We start from the raw sequence: 23246 nt of genomic DNA on the forward strand, positions 1-23246 counted from the left end.
AAGACTTTTCCACAGCACCTTAATAAATGTGTGCAAGCAAGCCATGCAGTGTGGAGTTCTGTATCATCATGATAAGCTGTTGCAGAAGAAAGAACCACACTAATGTGCTAATTTTAACTGTTATGGTACATTAAACCATTACAGTATATTGTTAACGTGAATAATGTAAGCTGGGCTCCCAAACCAATGTATGTACAAGTTACCTAAACTCTGTTTTGACAAATCATTTTTCACAGACAACTTGTCACTTAATGATTGTTTTGCCTTCTTTCTAAATCAAAGTTATTTGGAGTTGTCCTTGAAAAACTATCACCAAATGGATTCATTGTTAGCTAGAAGATATTTTATGATAGTACTTTTATTCTATAGAGACATAATGGTCTATTAAAGAACAGCGCATAATAAATTAGATCCTGAATGAAGAATTTACTAAAGCTTTCTAAAAATACAGAAATGACTAAACACAATTACCGTGAAGATATGTAACACAATTTTCTGCCAGAATACAAAAATTAGAATTTACTAGATGGAAAGTAAATAAGATAACCTTTATTTTACAGGATAAAATCCACTGACACCAACTCTGATACTGTGAGCTTTAAGAAATTCTATGAGCAGAACAGAAGAAAGCTGTGAAATAGCAGGTTCTGTTTGGCCTTGGATATTCTGTACCACATGCAAACCTTCCTGCCTCCACAGCACTTCCCTACCAACAGATAGGAAAGTAATTCTCAGGCATATGGGAAGATTTTCCAGGGATGGGTCTTTTCCTTTTGGTGTGAAACAGAAAGGGGGAAAATAAAATCTAACCTCCTTTGCTTTTACTTTCTAACCTAGATAAGAGACCCCACTGCAGCATACCGTGGAATACATGAAAGCTTCAGGAACAGATTTAAAGCCCATTCAGATCTGACCTGCCAGCACTGCTGCACCCAGCTTTTGTGGGGGACTAATACTTGTGGGGTTTCCTTTCATGAGCTCTTCAGTCCTGCCTTTTCCCAGCTCTCCCTTCCCCAAACCAGCAACTCTCACCCTGCAGTGAGCTCTAGTTACGCTACCTTTCAGGCTGGAATAAATGGTGAATCCCATGGGGATTTGGTGGGAGGAGGATCCATGTTAAGCTTCCCTACAAAATTTGTAGTGGTTCCTAAAGAAAAAAAAAATAAACAAAACCTGACAGGCCCTGCTGCCTTGGTGGTTGTTCCTTCTGTGAGTGCAAGACCCAGTGCAGGGACCAAGAAACACAAATCATCATGAAAAATCAGTAAATCTGCACTCCAGGGTCTGAACAGCACTCTACAGACTGAAAGAATCTCACTCAGAGATGGAGATTGAAAACTATAATTTGCTTTGGATAGATAGTCACAAATGCTGTATCACATGACAGCCCATCATTCTCTATGAAGTTTTATTGTTTCTTTACTTCAGATTGCAGCCAAGCTCCTATTACAAAATTTAAAAAAAAAAAAACAAAAACAACCAAACAACACAGCAGCTGTAGCCTACAGGTTTTAATTGCCAGGCAAACTTTGGTAGCAACTTTGTACAGCAATTGTCTTTTGTCTGCAAGCAGTTTTTCTTAATAATGCATTGTGAAAGACCAAGGGCTCACAAAACCACTACTGTGGGAAATCAAATTACATTCTCTTAATTTGAGCCTACTCACCATCACTATATGAAGCTGACATCCCTGATAAAAGCTGTCTTTGGTTGATATTTTGAGCAATAAAAGAATTTTCCCAATCTTGAAGGGGCCTGGCTAAGCCACACATCCTTATTATCCAAGCTCTGGCACAATATTATGACCTTCTGTGCCACATCTGCTGATTTACTCAATTGTCCCTCACCAGGAGACAAACTTCCCTGTTTTCTCTTTGTCAATGAGAATTTAGCTTTCAGAAGCACTGAGGTATCACACTTCCCAAGCAGATGCTATTTTTCTTAATGTTTTGCAAGCACTGCAGAGATAGTGCAAGCAATGACTCAGCTCCATAACATCCACATAAAATGGAGGGAAAAGGGGTTAACCAAAATGTACAGAAATGCATCCAACAAAAGCAACTGGCTGCCTGGGCTTTGGGCAGCCTGTCAGAGCAACTCCCTCCCACTGTCCTGTGATATTTAAGACTCTGTGTAATATTTGTTGTTATTATTCTGTAGAAAGGTGTTTAATCTTGTTTCGTATGTTTTTAGTCTATTTATTGTCCTCCAAGTTTGTCCTTCAGGGAGGAAGAAGAAATGTTTCAAAACACACTGAAAGCCTATGGCTCATACCCACCTCATGTACACAAATTCAATAGACAATACAGCAGGAAAAAATACTGTTGCTAAGCAGATGAACCCTCTTTTATCTGAAACAGAGTGAAAGACACCAGTTCTGACTCTAAATGTTCCACCATGCAAACAAGTTCTGTAATGTGACATATTAGCTAGAAGGTGCAGTGTTCTCTCTCTGCTGTTTTACCCAATTCTTAGTTGCATTTTGAAATAAACATCAGGGTTTGAAATTTGTCAATATGGCTTAACAGAATCTTCCAATTAATTTTTAAATTATTTCATTTCATTATACTGGTGAGGCAAACTGGTTTATTTTACTTCCTCACTGGTACCCTGCAGCAGATGGTTCAGAGAAGCTATTTCATTAAAATAACCCCACTAATTTCTCATTCTGTTTACAACACCTCACAGACTTCCAGCATGCTGCGCAGGTGAAAATGAGGGCAGTGTGTTTGCATGGCATCTTATTCCTCCAGTCTCCATCAGCACATCTGGGGCTGCTTTTTGCAGCGCCCAACCCTTCAAAAGGGATTCAGTGCAAGAAAAGCTGGCCTTTCCAGAGCTGAGCCTGCCTGGGGTCAGCCAGAGTCTTGCCTGCGTGTCTGTCTGTCTTCTGACATCAGCCTGGCTCTTGATCTTCTGCTTCCCAAACCAGGCACACGAGGGATGGGGCTCCCCATGTGCGTGGTACAAGCACCAGAAATGATAAAAATGCCTCTGACCCCCAGCTGCCTCAGGGCCTTCTGAAAGTTATGTCATGTTGCTCTGACTTCTCACAAAGAAGCTGTTTTCAACATTGCTCCATTCATCACTCATTTTACAACATTCAAATGAACCAGAGGAGGACTCTTAACATTTGAGAATTCATTTAGAAATACATGACTTTCATCTATTTTATCTATGGAATCCTGAAATGCTGTCAAATTTGCCATTTTTTACACAGACACCCTCTGAAGAAGTTCACTGCTGTGATTTTACTGAGCTCCCCACCAGCTTAGGACAATGTGTAAAAAGCTAACTTAGCTGGACAATCTACAAAATATTGCTTTGAAAATCATTATCATTGCTCTGCATTTTTAAATTATGACACTACCTTATCCTTAAGGACTTCTAATAGCCAGAATTCATAAAAGATGGTAATGTTTTTACAAGAAAATTTATGTATTTTGTTACAATTTTTACATTTTAATTATAGATTTTTAAAAATCTATAATTAAATCTATAATAATCATATAATTATATAACATATAATTAATATAACATAATCTATAATAATCATAGAAAACACCCTTTGAAGTTATGGACATGATAAATTAAATTTACAGCATTAAAAAAATAAAAAGAAAAAACACAAAAGGAGGAAAAGAGCTTTAATAGAAATCTCATAAATTTGACTGGAGATGAAGTAACTGAAATGCCAAAGAAAGGACACAGTAACACTGGGAGCCAGTTGATCTCTACCTCACAGAAGTTACAATGGGGTCCCTTCTAAAGAGTTTTAAACTCACCTGATTAAATACAACAGAAATAAATTATGTATAAGGCAAACAACTGAAAAGATGGGGAAACTGTAAGGCAGGGGAAAGGCAGAATTACCAATAAAAAATTACCAATAAAACCATTTTCACCATGGTTTTATTGCTCTAGAGCCAGTGAGGGCACACAGACTGCAGGAGCCAGCATTAACTGCTCATGGAGCCCCATCCTTTGTCCTCCCATAGAAACACTACAAACTCTCTGCACTCATTAAAAATCCCTCTCTGTTCATGCTCTTGGGACCTTATTCTGCAAATATGGTGCATAGAGAATTGGATGTTATTTGTATAATCCTAAAAAATTAACGATGAAGATGCTGAAAAATGGAGAACGAGCAAACCAAAGCAACACAGACATGCCACAGATAGGTTCTTCTATCACTGGGTTGAAACCTTGAATTGGAAACCACCTCTTCCCCTTTTGTGGGCAGTTATGACCCAAGGCCACTTTTACTCCAGGTTTCCGAGCCCTTTGCTCTGATAAAGGGAGCAGAGCAGTGGGTCAGGCTGGGGATGCCCCTCCTCGCTGGGGGTGCTGACAGACAGACAGACACCTCGGTTCCTGATCCCTGCTCAGGAACGCCCCAGTCCCTCGGGAAGGCCATGCAGAGGGATGAAAAGAAAGGCTCTCTGAGGATGCTTACCCACACAGGACTCCCCGGCAGGAGAATAGCTTCCATTGTCATGGAAACCGCTTCTGCACTCACAGTGGTACCACCCCGGGAGGTTAACACAGCGAGAATGGCTGTGACACGCAATGATCCCCTCTGCACACTCATCAATATCTGCCTCAGAGAAAAACACAAGCCAGCCGGGAAATTAATTTCCTTTGACACCAATACTGTAGGTTTGTTTTTTTTTAAAAAAAAATCTTATTGGTTTGGAGTTTTGTTTTTTTTAAAGATTTCCTTTAATAGATGGATCAAGGTTTATTACAGTTCCAAACAACAGACATTTAAAGCGTGACTCACAGAATAACAATAAAAAATAACAATAATACATCATGTAATCTGTTACAGACAAGACATCCTTTTACACCATGATTTGCTGAAAATGCAAAGCAAACGTGCAGATTTTTGTTCCTTGTTTGGTTTTTGGTGTTGGGGATTTCTGTTTGCTTTTTTACCTCAGAAATTACATTTGTCTGTGCATTTAAAGTGCTGCAGAACAGGCTTTCCACTGAAAAGGCAGTTTCAGCAATATTCCTGCTTTACAAACTGCATGTGCCAGGACACCTTGGAAAGAAAAAGCATTTTTTTCAAGATTTGTGTTTCCAGCATTCAGCTGAGATATTGGCAGCTCTCTGGAATTGAAGGTGCTCAGACCACTTCACAAACCCTGGTTAATCTCTTTTGTTTATGTGATCCAAATAAATACCCAGTACAAGTGTAACAGCGTGTGACAAACAGAAAAAGCAGTCCACGTTTCAGCTGCAATAAAACATTTAGCTGGAAAAGAGTGAGGCAAATAACAGCAAGTCTGTAGCAATGGAAAGATCCAGCATGATGAACACCCTGCTGAGTTTCAATAAATGGGATGTTTTCAGAAAGGGGTTTCTCAAATTTCTGTAACACGTTTAATAGAGATTTCTTAATTGCCAGTAACCTTGGCTAATCATGGCTGGCACCTGGCTGCTTCTCCCCTTTGAGCATTTTTCAGCACATTTTGTAGGGTTGTAATTAAAATTAGCAAATTAATTATATGCTAACCTTGTGGTAATTTACGAAGCCATTATATTTTCATTCCTCTATTCAGCTCAAGCTTTTTTTTTTTTTTTTCATTTTGGACAGTTTTCAGCTGGGTAACTTATCAATTAAAAGGAGACTCAAATTATTCCCAAATAATTCCCACTTTCATCCACTGAGATTTTTTTCCTGGCACACTTTAAATGTGCATAAAAAAACCAAAAAAACTTGGTGAAAATAGGTTTGGAAACAACATTTAGCTCCACAAGCATCAAAGGACAAATGACTCATGATCCTGATGCAAGACTGAGTTAAGGTGATTAACTAACCACAGAATGTAGCTTCTATCTCCATTTCCAAAATACATACACCAATATGGTTTCATGGAATGCACTGGAGTCATGTTGATGTTCATGGAAATCGATTTGAATGAAGTACCCTTCAACACAATCCCATTTTCTTACATCTTACAAGCAATACCATAGAGAAGTTCGATTTTTCCTCATTTCAGTAACAATATTTATTCCTGTTGAAATAGGGCTGAGAAACCTAAAAAATGCCATTTTCCAAGATTCGTGTTTGCCCTCGCTCAAGCATGAACCAAGTTATCTACATAAAAGGATCATAAACACTATTTATTTCTAGCTTTATTCAGCTCCCATCTAACAAAAAAGTCAATTTTTAAATGCTTTAAGATCTGTCACTGCTGTCACCTTTTCTGTACTTTGTACCTTGTGGAAGCTAATTTTAGTGTTAAAACACTGCACGAATGTAGCTGTCCATCAACAGTGAGTGCTGCTTGCAAACTCAGACACTTCCAATTCATTACAGCAAATGGAATTTATAACCATGATCTTTTCACATGTCATGGCTGATGAAACAGGTTTAATCCTATTTGGAAAGTGAATGACTTTGCTACTGCAGGTCAATAGCAAATGAATCCCTCCTCTTACTTTCCTTTCTTTCCCAGTGTTGGACTGGAGAATGTTTCTGTTTAAAGACCGCTTTCTTGTGTCAGTCCTGTACTGGGCTTCAATCTGTTCAATCTTACATTTTTAATTTACAAAATTAATAGAGAGCTCCTGAAGTTCATTTCTAAGCTTAAGCCCTTTCAAAAGTGTACGATTTAGGCTCATGGCAAAGGACACTAACTGACTAGCAGTCAGCTTTTCAGAAAGCCTGTCTGCCAGCGTACCAAAACTTTCCTAAGGCAGCACTTCACTCAGTGGAAGAAGAGCCATTAGGTCAAAAAGTAAAATAATACACAGAACTCCCTGCAGACTAGATGACTTTACTGTGGCAGTACCATACCTGTTCCAGCTTTTGTTCCCTGATCTGTAGGGAGACACTAACCAATTTCTTCAACCTGCAGAGCTAGGAAAAGAAGACTTGCTTTCAGTTTTACAGGTTCTTCCTTTACTTACTCATCTCCTTAAAGCAGTGGGGCTATGCCAGCATTGTCCTACACAGGCTGGGGGCAGTGGGCAAAGGACAAGAGAAGCTATGTGGGCTTTTTGGGAAAATCTGCCCTGACAGATTTTCAGACACCATTGGTGTGGAAGCAACAAGGAAAAATCTCTTCAAGCTCTACTTCACCACTACCAAGGTTAAGCTCAGCACTCCTCCTTGCTCCCCAGCCCAGCCTTCTCCTGCATGCTGGATCCAGGCTGGGAGCACGGTGCAGAAAGGAGAATGGGGAATCAATTCTCCCTCTGCTTCTGCAGCAGGTTAGGATTCCTTTGGGAGCACACCAGCAGCAGCACCATGAGATGGAACGTGCATGAAGAGCTGTATCAACGAGGAAAACCCTTAACAGCATCTCTGCTTATCCAACACATTCCTGTTCCTTGCACATAAACACTTTTTAAAGGGTTGGAAATACCATGATGAGCTCTGCAAGCTTCTCCTATCATCCTTGTTTGCAGCATGTGTACAAACACGGGTCAGTGGGAATAGGAAAATACTGTGGATGTTTTAGAAATTGAGATTTATGATGCTCAGAATACCAAGAGGGAAAAGCAAATAACAGCTTCATAAAATGGTGTGTCACACACCATGACATTATTTAGTTCAGTTAATAGACCATTTCCAGCTGGACATCCTAAGTCCTCAAAACCCTTTTTTTGAGCATTTTTTCTGCACAGAGAAATGTTGATAGAGATAAGAGCCAGTTCAGGGAATAAGAGATTAATTCACTTCTCTTCATCATTGCTTTTCCATCTTTAGATTCTAGCACCATATTTGCATATTTGCCTCAGGATAAAAGTCTGGTTTGGTGTTTTGCTATAGAATTTGAGTTAGAAATACACACTATTTTTGTATGTTTTGTGTGTGAAGATGCTTACCAGAATGTGCTATATGTACTTTCTTCTTAAAGGTATATTAAGCTGAGATGAAAGTGTACAGTTCTGACCTGTGAGTGAGAACAGTGTAGAAATTATATTCTTTTTCAAAGGAGCACATTAAAATCTGATCAGAAATTCTGTCACTTCACACAGACCAGAAGAAATAACTGGTGGGCATCTTTTGGCTGTGCTGCCATGCTGCAGGTGTTGCTTGCCCTCAGTGCTCCTGGCAGCAGGATGGGCAGTTTTGTCTGGGCTTTCTGCATGTCTGCATTAGTGTCTAGATAGCCAAAAATAGAGTGCTCATGAGAAAGTACCAATTTAATGTTTCCTTGGGAAGTGGAAAGTTTCATAATCTAAATTTCCCTCTGCAGTCTCTGGCTAAATATCTGCACTACCTTTCCATTAAGGGTAGTATTTTTCATTTCTTGCTCTAAGACATGCTGCTTTTACCACCATGACAATGTTTTTGCAGGTTTTTTTCATTCAAGCCTTGTTATAACATCCATGTAAAAGGAGATCTCATACAAGCCATCCTGTTGCCTGCTTTTTCCCCACTCAGTCATTTGACTGCCATTAGGGGACAACTGTTAATGGATCTGGAAATACTCCATTATAGTGGCTCTGCAAATGCCCATAAATAGCACATGTTTGCATTGGAGAATAAAGGCACCAGTTGGTTTCATATAAGCTCTTGCAAGATATTAATCCTGCCCTTTAAGGACAGGTCTGTAATTTTTACTTTTAGCAGCTTCTTGCATTATTCATATAGGTATTTATGCAGACAAGATAAATAGCATAATTTATCTCAAAATAAAACACAATGGCTTCAAAACCCTGTGAAAAAGTAAAATTAAAATAATTCAATCTTTTCTAATGCCCCACCACATTTAAGTCACTGTGTGATAATACTGAAAGGAAGCCTGTTCAGTGTCATGTAACAGCCAGCAATCTACAGTTTCAATGAGACAGAAGAGCTTTACTGTAAAAGTGTCTATTCATCAAACCATTACTGTATTCTTTTTCATGCAAAAAATATACATTCCTTATCTTTAGTTTCCACTGACTAGGAGACCTATAAGCAGGAAAAGTGTGTACTAACAATAAAGGATCGTACAGGTATCAGGCTTCCTGAATTAAAATTCTACCTTGAAAGCTGACTCCATTGCTTCCAGAGCATTTCAGCTTTGTTTCCCACATCATAGTATTTTTCAACATAAAAACACCAGAAAATGCACCTAGACAACTGAGGCATTAGCTATACTTAAAACACAGCCTCTTCTCATCTCCTACTCCAGCCTAAGCCTCACTTCCACAAGACAGAGATAGCAAGGAAGGGATGGCACTGACAGCTCTATGCAAACAGTGTCCCTGCTGCACAGGGTTCATTCCACTATTTCAAATAAACCCTGAAAGCAAAGACAACTACTTTGGATGAGAACAGATGAAAAAATCTCTTGCTCTCTAAAAAACTCCAACAAACCCTCCCATCTGCCTACCTCTTCAGTTTCACATAAACTTTTATAAAGACTGAATTTTATCCTTTATTTTTATCCTGTGTAGTTTTTATATCATTAAATCTCTGTATTAGCTTTGACAGCTCACTACAAGAGGGGCCTGCCTGTATTTTTAAACATATGCAAATGTTATATGCATAATACAAAGCACAAATACAGCACCAGCAGCCACCCTTAAAGTCTGCTAGATGTTGCCAGTGCAAGGAAGAGAGGCTAAAACAGTCCGACCTTGTCACAGGTTTGCAACCTGGTGTGCCTGGAATAGCAAGGATCCAGCTGGAACTGCAATTTAGCTGTTAAACAAATGGTAACTTAGAGAACACAGATAACTCTGTAATTAAGTACATTTGAATAATGACTGGTGGCTGTTGCTCAGCCTCATGGGGCCACTTCATTCTTAAGACAACAGAGATACTAAAAACCAGGATGGACAGGAAAGGCATCTGTCTGAGAACTATCTGCTGGCATTTTTAATCATCACTTTTTAGTGTCACAGCTTTAGGTATCTCAGGTGATAAAGACTGCTCCCACCTCTGCCTGAAGCCAGCAGCAAGCTTTGGAATAACTGCTTAGGAAATTTTTCCTTGACATTTAGCCTCCTTTTTAATTAAGTTCATTTTAACTCATTAGGAGACTCTGGGCAAACAATTAACACCAAATAACATATTCCTCTCTCTTCAGTAGTCATGGCTGTTTTCACAGACTGATTTTAATTGCTTTATATTTATATTGGCCTTTGCAGCTCCTTCTCAGGCAGGAATAGTTTTCCCTGCATAAATGGTACAGGCTTTGGTCCATTTTCCTATTTTGAGGATACAGTGGTAAACCATAAAATTTTTAATTTGTAAGATAATGAATGAAACTCACACTCATTAATAATCAAACCCACACAAACAGTTTAATAGTACTATATGGCTTTCAGGGATGAAATGTACGCTCACCATCCTTTATAATTAAAGAACAGCTGTAATTTGCTTTATTGTGTAATTTTGGACTGGTATAAAGATTTTTAATCATTTGAAACTCACGTGTAAATCCAGAATGATGAGCTCACCAAGAATAAATGGAATTAAACCAATATCAGAATAATAACACAGACTAGTTGTACCAGCATTTTTTAAGATTAATTCTTTTAATATATAACATCGAATTTATGGAAATTCATTTTAGTGCTTTATATACTTAAACAGTCCAAGGTGATGTCTTTATAATTTTTGTGCATCTCTCTCTCATAGCCTCATATTCATTGATTTCCATGCTAAGTATGCAGCACACTTGGAGTATGCAACTGAAAGATCCTGGTTCATTCAAATACATCTCACTTCACAAGAATGGAGCTGAAAGAATTTTTTCTTCTCATATCTAAAGATTACTGGGTGATGTAGGACATAACTGGAATGAGTATGCTTTGGCCTGCGCCACCCACGCCGCAGACGGCACCACTACCCAGGGGTTTCGAGGAGAACCTGGAGTGGCAGAACTTGTGGTCACCTCTGGCCACACCTAGAGTGACCAGCTGGCATTTGTCCCGTTCCCGTGGCTGCAGAGCAGGCTACAGGCCCATGTGAGCATCAGGAAACACCCTGCAGTGTGGGGCTGCCCAGGGAGGCTACAGCCCCATGTGGACATAAATAAACACCCTGCAGTGTGGGGCTGCCCAGGGAGGCTACAGCCCATGGGAACATAAATAAACACCCTGCAGTGTGGGGCTGCCCAGGGAGGCTACAGCCCCATGTGGACATAAATAAACACCCTGCAGTGTGGGGCTGCCCAGGGAAGCTACAGCCCCATGGGAACATAAATAAACACCCTGCAGTGTGGGGCTGCCCAGGGAGGCTACAGCCCCATGTGGACATAAATAAACACCCTGCAGTGTGGGGCTGCCCAGGGAGGCTACAGCCCCATGGGAACATAAATAAACACCCTGCAGTGTGGGGCTGCCCAGGGAGGCTGTGCAGTCTCCATCCTTGGGGATACTCAACATCTGGATGTAATCCTGGCTCCAAGTGCCCATAGCTGAGCAGTGGGGTTGGACAAGGTGACTCCCAGAGGTCCCTTCCAGCCTCAGCCATTCCTCAGCCTGTGATTCTGCCTCAGAAAGAATGCTCACTTGAATGAAAACTGATGAACTACACGGGCTGCAGCTGCAGATTGTTTCATCAGAGCTACAAAAAGATGAATGAAACATCTTATAAAAGAGGACACTGACAAACAGCATCCTCCACCCAACTTAGCAACTGCCTGCAACCCAGTGCACTGCACAAAAGGAATCATTCAGGTGACACTGCTCTGTGTATAAAAGCTTCATGGATGAGCCTCAGCATTATTACCCAGTGCCATCAGACATCATGCACAATCTCTAGGTACAATGCATAAGCAATATATCACTCCATCCAGCACTTGAAATGCTAAGTTCAGTGATAGAACATAGTGATAACATCAGTGATAGAGATAGCCTATTATTTTATCTAGAACATCCCATGACAGAGAATAGATGTTCCCTTCCATAAATTCTTTGGTGATTTGCCTCAACCAATTTTAGAACAACTCACATGATGAGTCCTCCCCCACTTCATTGAGAAGATAATATCACAGCCCAAGAGCGCACAGTGGTAGGAGGTTCTTTTGATTAGTTTGAGCCCTTCTATAAATGACTATATCAAAACAGCACTTGTAAAAAAATTTCACTGCTAACAGGAGGCAGCAGCTGATGAGAAAATAATAAAGAGCACATTTTCTTCACTGTGGCTGGGGTGGCTAAATGTCAGTCATTCTCCTTGAAATTCCCATGTATGCCATTGTGCCAAAGGGCACACGAAGCAAATCCAAATTACAGGTTTAGATTATAATAGTGTGCACACCCTATAGCACCCCTGAGAATTTAATAATAATGAGAAATAGTCTCAATTAGTTTTTTAAAATCTTGAACTGATTAACAGCTTCAGAAAAGCATTTTCATTCATACAGTAATAAATTCTCCCAAGGAAGCAAATCCCCAAACAATCAGTATAAAATGAGCTCTTGAAATCATAAGCAGAATAATGTAAAGCTCTCTGCATCCTTAATTAGGGATGAAAATGGTTCATGAAGGGCTGATCAATAACGTACAAATGATAAAAATGCATACTTTTGGAGAATGTGTGAACACAGTTTCATAAAAAGATGAAATCTGTGGTGGATCTTCCATATAGCACACTGAATTGCAACTGCTCTCATCAAAGGAAGATCCCCAGCCACTTAGGAATAGATATATATATTTGTTTCTGATAGTAAGAAGGGTGAAGAAAAAAAACCCATAATGATACCAAATTACAGAAGCCTGAAAGAGCTGCTTAAGAGAAATCAAGACTCTTGCAGCACTTTGCCTACCTCCTTGTGTTCCCCGCAGTTCCATTTCCCCATGTTCCCAAACATATCACACCACAGGCACAGTCACAAAAAGCACTTTGGTGTCATCAGTTCCATGCACAACCCAGGAAGTTTGAGAAACACAGAAAAAGTGTGTTAGAAACACTTAGAAACTAAGTGTTCTTTCCCAGTTAAACCTGGGCAGTGCCATGTCACTGTGATATTTCCTGAAAAATCCCTTCACCAGGATTTCTTCTCCTGGGAAGTTAACAAGCCTCAAAGAAAAATGTAAATAATAATTATCTGATTGCTTCTCCTTGTGTTTTGCTGCTTTGGGATGTGGTAGGTGATTCTTTCATTGGTTCCATGAGAATTGTGTTTTCATAATGACCAATCACAGCCAACTGTGTCAGACTCTCTGAGGAGTCATGGGTTTTTATTATTCATTCCTTTCTAGCTTTCTGATGTCTCCTTTCATAATCTAATCTAATCTAATATAACATAATGTAATATATCAGCCTTCTGAGAAGAAGAAGTCAAATTCTTACCTCTCACCTAGTCCTGGGCACTCACAACACAGCAGTGCCACATTGCACTTCACTACATAATCAGAGTCAACATGTTGCAAAAAAATCTACAGAAGTTTACTAAACCAACACAACATATCCACTGGCACCTTCAGAAGGAAGGTGAGAATTCATCCCAGATGCTCAACTGTTCTGTGCATCCTCAGGGGTCAATGAGCTGAAGCAGACTTTACAATGCCGACTGCTTAATGTCTTCTGTTTTCTTCTGCACCTCACATCAGAATTTGTTCCAGTGCTAAACTTATGTGTTCAATGTAATACATTTAAAAATGGTAAACACTTATATATACTTTCAATCAAGCTAGAAAGATTTTCCCCAAGAAGACTCAAAATTCCAGAAGTCTTAGAATCTTTCTTAGGGTGAACTTCCTATTTCATATGCACTTCTAAAGCTAATTAAGGAGAGAGAAGTATATCAGTGTCTGTAAACGCACAATGTTGCATCCAGTGTTTCTTCCAGGTGAAGCACTCAGTCATTACTGTTACTCTTCTTTTTAAATAGTGTAATGAATATTTCCAAATAAATAAAAAGTAACTTTTTCCTTAGTATATGCTTTTTGAAAGCATATGCTTTCTCTTTCAATGTTAATTACAGATTGAATTTTTAACTTCACTAAACCATTAGTTGTGACTTTGATCAGACCCCAGTTCCCCCAGCCTGGGTGCTGCTTCAGACATCAATAATTCTAATTAAACCAACTCTGAGATATGACTACATCATTTCTCTAAGCAATTAAAAATGTGCAACTGAAATAAGTAGAAAATCTTAAAAGGAAAGCCAGTGGACTCATTAAATAAATAAATAAATAATAATAATAATAATAATAATAATTGCACTTCTACATTATCCTTCATCCTTGGATGTCAAAATACTTCTTAATAGCACAATCTTTTTTTAGGAAAAGAAAAATATAAAAAGCCTCTATTTATTTGCCTATCTGAAAGGGGTTTAATTATTCACGATGAAGATACAGTCACTGCTTGCTGCATGAATAAGACCTCCACACACTAAAACTACACATTTATCCAAATTGATTTTGTGCCCTTCATTTCATTAAATTAACAAAGTTTTATTATACCTAAGTTGAATTCAATGGTTTTCAATAGCATTTCCAAAGGAAGGGCTTCCTCATAGCAGTTGTTTTTACAATTTGAAGACTACAATATAATTTACTCTCTTCAAATGCACTAACCTATAGAAGAAGTGTCCTCAAAAAATGTATCTACAAGAGCTGGAACATGAGATTTTACTGCACTAGGAGGATTACCTTGAACTTTGCAGGATCTCAAACAGCTACATGGGCTCAACATTAGTGCTTGAGGGCTTGGGGTGGCTGGAAAGCCTTGGTGAATCTGGCTAGATAAATAAATTTGGGATTAGAAGCAACAGCTACTTGGGGTCTAACACAGGTATTACAACTGTCCCTGTGTTTAACTGTCACCATCATATTTTGTGAAAAATCTCTTTGCTCAGGATTTCTCTCTGGGGAAGCTGAGATGCCTCAGAGAAAAGGAAAACAATTTTATCTCATTTGCTACTCCTGTGTTTTGCTGCTTTGGAACGTGGTTGGAGATTGTTTATCAACATGTGAATTGTTTTGACTTAATGACCAATCATGGTCAGGCTGTGTTGGGACTCTGGAAAGAGTCACGAGTTTTCACTATTATCTTGTTAAGCCTTCTGTAAGTATCCTTTCTCTATTCTTCAGTATTCTTTAGTATGGTATTCTTTTATATAAGTTCATAAAGTAATAAATCAGCCTTCTGAGAACATGGGTCAGATTCACCATTTCCTTCCTGCCATGGGACACCCCAAAAACAGCACATTCGATCTTAAAAAATTTCTCTGCATTTCTGTTTATCTGCAAGCCAATATTTTTGATACTACAAAACCCTTTAGTAGCTCTTCGCACACACTTCAGACAGTATGTAGATGAAAGAATAAATATACACAATGCCATCATTTCACAAAGAGATTTCATATATGGATATAAGTATATGCACAGTCTGTGTTTCAGAGCTTCATTGTCAGTGAAATGAGGTTGATCTGCAGCACAGGGAATACCGAAACATTAAAAAAATCCCAGCTGTCCTATGCATATTTATGCATTTAGGAGCAAGACTAAATTCAAGGGGGGGGAAAAAAAGTCAGTGTAAACAGAGCACTTATCCTGTCCCTTTAGATTTCTGTCCTTAATTGAATCTTTCTTCAGAGAGTGTGGTCTCCATCCTGCACAATAGATCCAGAGCAGAGACTGGGTGAGGTGAGCTACTCCAGGCAGTGTGACAGCTGTGACTCATGTCATGAACAAGGACAGCAGCAGTGGTGGCTCAGCCACGACCATCAGAGGATGTGAGCAAGAAAAGGGTTGTAGGGGAAATGGTTCCACGGTAGAAAATTCCACCTCAGCTAACAAATGGCAACAGACAGTGCAAATCACTCTTAGGGCCACGTGAAATCACCTAATATGTCTCAGTCTGTAAGATTTAAATCACTCAAGAGCCAGTAAAAACGATGCTTACTGCCTGACAGTGACTTAGGACAATGGTGGCTCTGAAAGAGATGAGCACTAAGTACCAGTAAAGCTTGTGGCATACAACTGGCAAGGACCTGGGACGACCAAAGCAGAATATAAAACATCTGGCTTTCCAAAACAAGCTTTTCACAGACTGTGAAACACCAGAGAAAAGGAAAAATGAGAGATGTGCATTTTATTTGGTTCTTAAAATGTGCCAACTTAGAAATCCTATAGACTGTCACCCAAATTTATGAAATATAGTAAAAGAAGATGCCTTTACTTATCCTTCAGTTATCGAACATATTACCCCAAAATTCACCAGTCGTTTAGATGTATATCTTATTTTCTGTAACATCTGGTCAAAATAACAATTTTGTATTTTCCTTTAAGATGGGGTCATTTATTATACCCCTATGGATACTTTCTTAGTAAAACTACATTATTTTCCACTAACTGAAAATTTAGTCTTACAGATTTTCAGGTTTAGGAATAATTTTAGTCCAAACCAAATCATCAATGAAGAGCTGGGTTGCTTTCAGGCTATAATTCATCTAACACCTCCTTCAGATGCTTCCTCAGGAGAAGCATCACGCTCAGAAACCCCCACTTCTCTCCACTCCCTGTAACAAGAGGTTTAGCTGGCTACCTCAAGGCAGCCAGCCATGAGCTCTCTCATTAGAACAAGGTAAGAACAACTCTAGCTCAGCTGGCAAAGCACGAATCTGCATGAGAAAGGCTCAGTGAACTGTGCTGAAGGGTCTGCAAATGTAAATTAGGTGTCAGAATCTCAGACTAATTCAGACTGGCTGGGGTGTCAGATCTCTGGACCAAGCTGCTGCATCCAGCAGGGTCCATAGTGAGGGCAAATTGTCACTCTGATTTTTTAAGTTTTTGTAAGCCTTCTTGAAGGCTTTACATTCTTGTAACGAACTTTCTTACACTCTTTATGTAAATAACTTGTTGTTTTGCATTCTTTCACAGAAGAAGAAAAATTTAATAAACTGTTGGTTTGCCCAGTGTCATTGGAGAGGTGGCACTGTCACCCTCCAATCCACTGTCACTTTTGGAAATCTATAAATGTTGGAGTCAGAAGGTGTCAGAATCTCAGACTAATTCAGACTGGCTGGGGTGTCAGATCTCTGGACCAAGCTGCTGCATCCAGCAGGGTCCATAGTGAGGGCAAATTGTCACTCTGATTTTTTAAGTTTTTGTAAGCCTTCTTGAAGGCTTTACATTCTTGTAATGAACTTTCTTACACTCTTTATGTAAATAACTTGTTGTTTTGCATTCTTTCATAGAAGAAGAAAAATTTAATAAACTGTTGGTTTGCCCAGTGTCATTGGAGAGGTGGCGCTGTCACCCTCCAATCCACTGTCACTTTTGGAAATCTATAAATGTTGGAGTCAGAAATTAAAAATTCTCTTTTCGCCTTGGAAGAGCTGCATGTCTACGTGGTGTTATTTCATGTCCTGTGGTCCCATCAAACCAGAGCTGCTCACTCAGAGCTGCAGGAGTGGAAAACCACCCAGTTCCAGTTTAGCTGTGTCCCCTGGAGGTGTCCTGCCCTCCTTGTGCAGGAGCAGCAGGAACAAGCGCACAGAGCTCACCAGCTGTGGGGAGCAGCTCCACACACCCACGGGAGGCACTTCCAGAAGGCTGAACAGAAATTTGAAAGGCTCATCTTCAGGGCATGGAGAGTAAGCCATGGGGCTGTTTTGGCCTCTTTAATGGTCCAGTGGGAAGCCTTGGACAGAGGAAACAGTTTAAAAGCTATGAAAACAGGGTTTCTAACAGTGCTTTAAGGGAGATATATTTTACGGTAAGCCTGCTTTTTATTTTTCTTTTACCCATTTTTATATCTTCCTGCTTTCTTCCTTCCTTTTTATATTCTGATATAGAATAAAAAGTTCACGTGACAATATAAAGAAAAGTTAGCACAAGTAAGAGTATTCCATACACTCAGTAACACAAACTCTGCCATTTTGCATACCATGCTTTGAGCTTTGTCCTAGGCTGGCTCTTTTTTGGTTGCTTTGACTATTCCAGAAAAGTACTCCTACCCTTTCAAAGTCAAACAACCCACACATGCTCTGCTGGCAAAACCCTGATCAAGTTTCTTGCTTTTTGCACCTGCCAGTGATCATTCACCACCTCCTTTGAATTCATTTTTTTTCCCACTAACACCTATGTAACAGAGTTTTTGGCCTAAGCACACATGGAACATTCCTCCATTTCCAAGATGGGACTAGAATCTTCTGAACTACTTTAAGAGTTTTCATATTTTATAATCTTTTCCTTCATTTATATTGCTTTTAGTCAAAGGCGTCTCTTTTAGCTCTGTTAGAATACTGAAAATATTAAATGAGAACTGGGTTTCCTAGGAAGAACTGAATATTTATGTCTTTATTTTTCAAGTTCACTATGATGCTTTAAAAATATTAAAAAAACAGAATTCCTTCCTCCATTAAAGGCCATCAAAATAATAGATAGTGTACAAAGAAATCCCTTTTCCAATCTCTGCCAGCCCTGGAGCAATGTACAGCAGCTATTTCCTGACACATGGTTACACAGGCAAGGACAAAGAGAGGTGTCCTTGACCACAAACATTAGACCTACTTTAAAAGTCAGAATTTTCCAGAGAGAAGTTTTCCAAACACCTAACCCTGGCTGTGTCAATACCAGAGACCATCTGGTGGTGAAAACCAGTTCAGCTTCTGATTTCAAACTGCTGTGCATTCACCTTGACATAACAATTGCAAAGGTACCATTTTCCCTAATGCAGTTCCCATCCTGATGTGCAGATACAGAACCACATTTGAGCTCCATGGACTGCAGTTTCAGGAAGGACATGCAATCCCTTCCAAACAGCTCATGTCAGAAAAAATAAATACAAAAAGTCAGGATAGAAAATTTAATTCTGAATGAAAATTCCTTTTTTTTTTTTTTTTTTTTTTACTACATCAAAGCATGTCCCATTTGTTGCAAAGGTGCAGTTTGGCACTTGGATCAAAGCATCTCCTGGCTCTGTTGTATTAAAGCTGAGGTGTCAAACTGTTCCACTGCAACCCTAATAAGAAATGCTTTGATGTACTTACATATAAATGTGTGTGTCTGTGTGCAAAGCATTTTAGTAATTACTTAGTAACCTATAATATTTTAAAACTAGTTTACCCAGCTATAATTTCTCATGATGGTATGTCACTGAAGTTACCCCAACCATTACATGACTGTTACTGACCTCTTATCAGGCAAGATGGAAACAAAGTCTAAAGCAACCTTTTGAAATGCAGACATTTCCAGGGGAGGGGTATTTGGTGTGTCCATCAGAGAATGCTGTGCAGGGGAACAATGACAGGGCTAAAGAAGATCACTCAGGTGCCTTCTGATTAAATTAGAGTTGTGAGACATGCTCATCCTGAGCCAAACACCAAGAAGAGAAGAAATGGTGCCTTCTGATCAAAGTAGAGTTGAGGGACATGCTCATCCTGAGCCAAACACCAAGACGACAAGAAATGGCGCTTTGAGAAGAGCTGGCCTGGAGCCTGCCATGAGATGCCCATCAGCACAAGTCCACAGAACGATCTCCTACCCCTGGTAAATTGTGTCTCCACAGGTTAATATCAAATCCTACTGATCTCATTCCAAAACAAGCACTTCCAAAAGATGGCAAAAAACCGGGATCCCCAATTCCCTCCCTGGACAGCAGAGTCCTGGCTCTGCTTCCCAGCACCAGGAGCAGCTCCTGATCCCTCCCAGAGCACAGACTGCTTCCCAGCCCCTCCCAGCTCTGGGGGACCATTTGCCTTCCCATCAGGGCTCTAGAACAGGGCACATGTTCAGCTCCACTGGGATGTGCAGAAAGGGAAATCAGAACGCTCAACTGAACATGGGTCAGCCCTGGATCTCTGGGGAGAACTGTGTCCCTGATTTTTTAAGTTTTTCTAAGCCTTCTTATGTTTACATTCTTGTAACGAACTTTCTCACACACTTTGTGTAAATAACTCATTGTTCTGCATTCTTTTATGGAGGAGGAGAAATTTGTAAAAAAAGACAAGAAAGTCAATTTCAGGCTTCAGATTAACAGTCTTGAAAATTCTGTTAAAAATAAATCCAATATCATAATATTGATAACACTATTGATAATAATTCTCCTAATTTTTTAGTTCTGCTTCATAGTTCCAACACATGACTAGAGCTGAGGGAGAGCAGAGAACATTCTTGGTTTAGCTCTACAGAGGACTCCCTCTGAAGCTGCTGAGAAACAAAGATCAAGTTGACAATTTTTCCTTCTAACTTGAAACAGTTTTTACCATTTCCAAGAAAACTGAATAGACTTTCACATCAAATTATTCAGTTGGATTGCTCAGATACACATTATTGTTCTCATTATTCACTACCTTCTTATTTGTTTGCACCACCCTTTTCAGCAAAACTCAATATAATTTTTCTTCTGATTTTAGACATCCCCTTTGGTTCTACAGCTCAAAAAATTCTGCTTCTTGAACAGCATAATGCAATTACTTCATCTTTTTCTCTATTTCTGCATAGCTTATCTCTAAAGCTTGTGCTCTCCATTTATTTATAATTGCTTACCATTTACTATACTGATAGTTAGAGACAATTTACTGATACACATTAGCACAAGGACAGAAAAACAGTTGTCTATGTCAATAACTTATTGCAAATATATCTGAGGAATGTCAGAAAATAACTGATCTATATTCTGAAGCACTGGTTGTCAAATGCTGCTTCTGCTTACATTAAAAGGATTGATAAATCATGTATCTCATCATTACCTTTTAAAAATTTATTTTATGATGATTTTAAACGTTCATGTTTTCTTTTTTTTATATTACTTCTTAACACAGTATGCAGTCTTTGTGCAGAGATAAAGGATTTTAATTAATTTTGGTTTCTCAAGATAATTTGGGCTGTTGCTACTTGTTACAGCTTCTCCAATTTGTACTATAATTTCATGGCTTAACACTGATATCTGTGCTAGTACCACTGTTAAGCCATGAAAAAGAAATATATACCAACAGCAATTCTGAAGATGAAGTTTTAATATTCACATTCCTGAAGAACTTCTAGAAGTTTTTTCAGATTTACAGGACAAAATACTACAAAACATACCAAAACTTATCTTTTGACACATAAACATTTTCTCTAAAAGTAAATTCCAACTTAGCTGCATCAAGAATTTGTCACTCAACATGTTATAGGTACTTGCTGCAATATACATTTCACAGACACAGAAAAACGAGCCTGGAGTGATGAGGGAAGCACCTCCAGTCATTTAAGTTAGTGGCCTAGTCAGGACTAAAATCTATATTCCATGGATTTATTTCCTGACAGTAGACATTAAATTACACCAGGCAGCAACACTTCGTAAATATGACAGCTTGGATCAAGCTTAATAATTAATATATGACTTGAAACTCTATTAAGCAGCCTGAACAAAATTTGTTATCCAGAAAAGACTGAGCAATTTCATAGAGAGAAGAGAGTACCTTTCATTCCTGCTATTTGTACTAAATTAAATGCCTTGTCTTTTCTAAATATAAGTAGCTTCTTATTTGCATTATAATTATACTGTGAAACTTTCTGTGGATAATGAAGTAAGTATAGGGCACAGCATTTTGGCCCTTTAATCTCTTGGGAAGCAGAAAGATGGAAGCAAGGTGGCAGGAAAGAAAAAAAGAGAAAATGAGAACAAATGGTTAGGTTACAAAAAGCATGTGTGAAATGATGATAACAGTTCAGACCAGCCCCAAAGAGCTGATAAAGACATATTTCCATGTATTAGTACTTCTCATAAATAACAAATTTCAGCTCTGAAATGAACCTACTTGTAAAACTTGCTTTGAAGACTGTTCCATGTCTCACTGCTTCAGCTCCCACAGCCACAAGCTATTTCATCCACACAGAAAGGACCACACTTCAGGGTAACTAGGAACACCCTCTTTTCCCAGCCCACTGGCTTTTCTCAACATTTTAAAAATGAGAAAAAAGCAAAAAAGGAAAGCATTCGGGCACTCAAGTCCTACAGTGGCTGTGCCACTGATCTGCTGGTAAGGATGGACATATTATTGGAATTTATATCCTGCAAAGACTGTTTGGGGATGGGGATGGGGAGAGGAACATCACTCTCAATCCTTGAGCAGGATGTGAGAGACAGGGAGGTGTAGCCACCCCTGGATTAAACAATTATTGGTCCTGAAGGCCAGGAGAGACAGCCCACCACCCTCCTAGGAACCTGTGTCCATGTTTATCACCCTGGCCTGACCCTGCTCTGGGAGGAGGGGAGATGTGCCACACCTCCAGCACAGGGAGTAATCCTGAATCAAAAATTTGAGATTAAAAATATTAGTAGGCATTCTGTAAGCCACGTACAAGCACAAACAGAAATGCTCTGCCCTATGCCTCTGACCAACAGCAGCAGCTACAGCTGGGTCAAGGGTGTGCCCCCAAGAGCCCAGCTCCAGGGCAGGATTCTTGGAGCACTCCAGTTAGCTGGGGCTCAAAAAAGCTTATTTCAGAGTTTAGTATCAATGGCTTTAGCATGAAGTGCAGGGCTGGCTATCCCTGATAAGGTAGATAAATTGGATTCATACAGAAGCAGAACTTGAGGCCTCCACGACATTGTACATGTGAATGTAGGAGCATTCACAGACACACAATTACAGAATTTAATGAGGGGCCACACAGTAGGACATTGCATTCTTCACAGCCTCACTACAAGTGACTAAATTGCCCTGGAGAACCAAGCTTTTCCAACCATGTCATCTCACTATACTCACCAATAAAAACAGAGTAACAACACCCTTAAAGTTCATGGAAGCTTACTGATTAAAAAAAAAGAGAACTGGGGAAGGTAATTTCTTTAAACATTTGCCTCGGAGCTCATCTCGTGTTTTTATCAAAGACATGAAAAAGGAGGCACAGCTTTGCTTGGTTAGACTGGTATAGCTTTGGAAAGCACTGCCAATGCCAGGAAATACTGGAATTTCATTCTGAAAGAAAGGAAAAGTCTTGCCTAATAGAAACGGAATGAAAAGTAATGATATAATGTACTTTGTGGTTCTTACGCTCAAGAGCCTAGCAATAATAAGTGTTTCTACTAAAAGTAGGGAAATTACCAGTGAGAAATTACTGGGGAGGATGAAGATCATGTTAATCAATCAGAGGATGACAGAATAAGGAAGATTAGCTTTGTTGAAAAAGGCAAAAGCTATCTAGAATTTATCAACAGAAGCATTTGTAACAACAACATAAAGCTATTAATGCCATGAAACAAGCCACAGTGATGCTTATCTCAATACAATTCTTCAGCTCTGCTCAAGGATTAAAAAAAAAAAGGCAAGAAGTGAAGAGAAGCACTAGGACATCCAACAATCTGTTTTATGAAATGCAGTGTTCCTCACTTATTTTGC

At 39.3% G+C, this 23246-nt stretch overlaps 1 protein-coding gene across 2 annotated transcripts in view; it reads right to left on the reverse strand.

Annotated features, from left to right (window-relative positions):
- Positions 1-23246, reverse strand: part of NELL1 (neural EGFL like 1) — a 278091-nt gene that overhangs the window by 16677 nt on the left and 238168 nt on the right. The window contains exon 16 of one of the 2 annotated variants that reach the window (XM_059474162.1): positions 4457-4597. The exons of the other annotated variant lie outside the window; for it this stretch is intronic. Coding sequence (XP_059330145.1) covers positions 4457-4597 — 141 coding nt within the window. The remainder of the gene's footprint in view (positions 1-4456; positions 4598-23246) is intronic. 2 annotated transcript variants of the gene reach the window in all.

This window comes from Ammospiza nelsoni, chromosome 6 (genome assembly GCF_027579445.1).
Source record: "Ammospiza nelsoni isolate bAmmNel1 chromosome 6, bAmmNel1.pri, whole genome shotgun sequence".
Lineage (NCBI taxonomy): Eukaryota > Metazoa > Chordata > Aves > Passeriformes > Passerellidae > Ammospiza > Ammospiza nelsoni.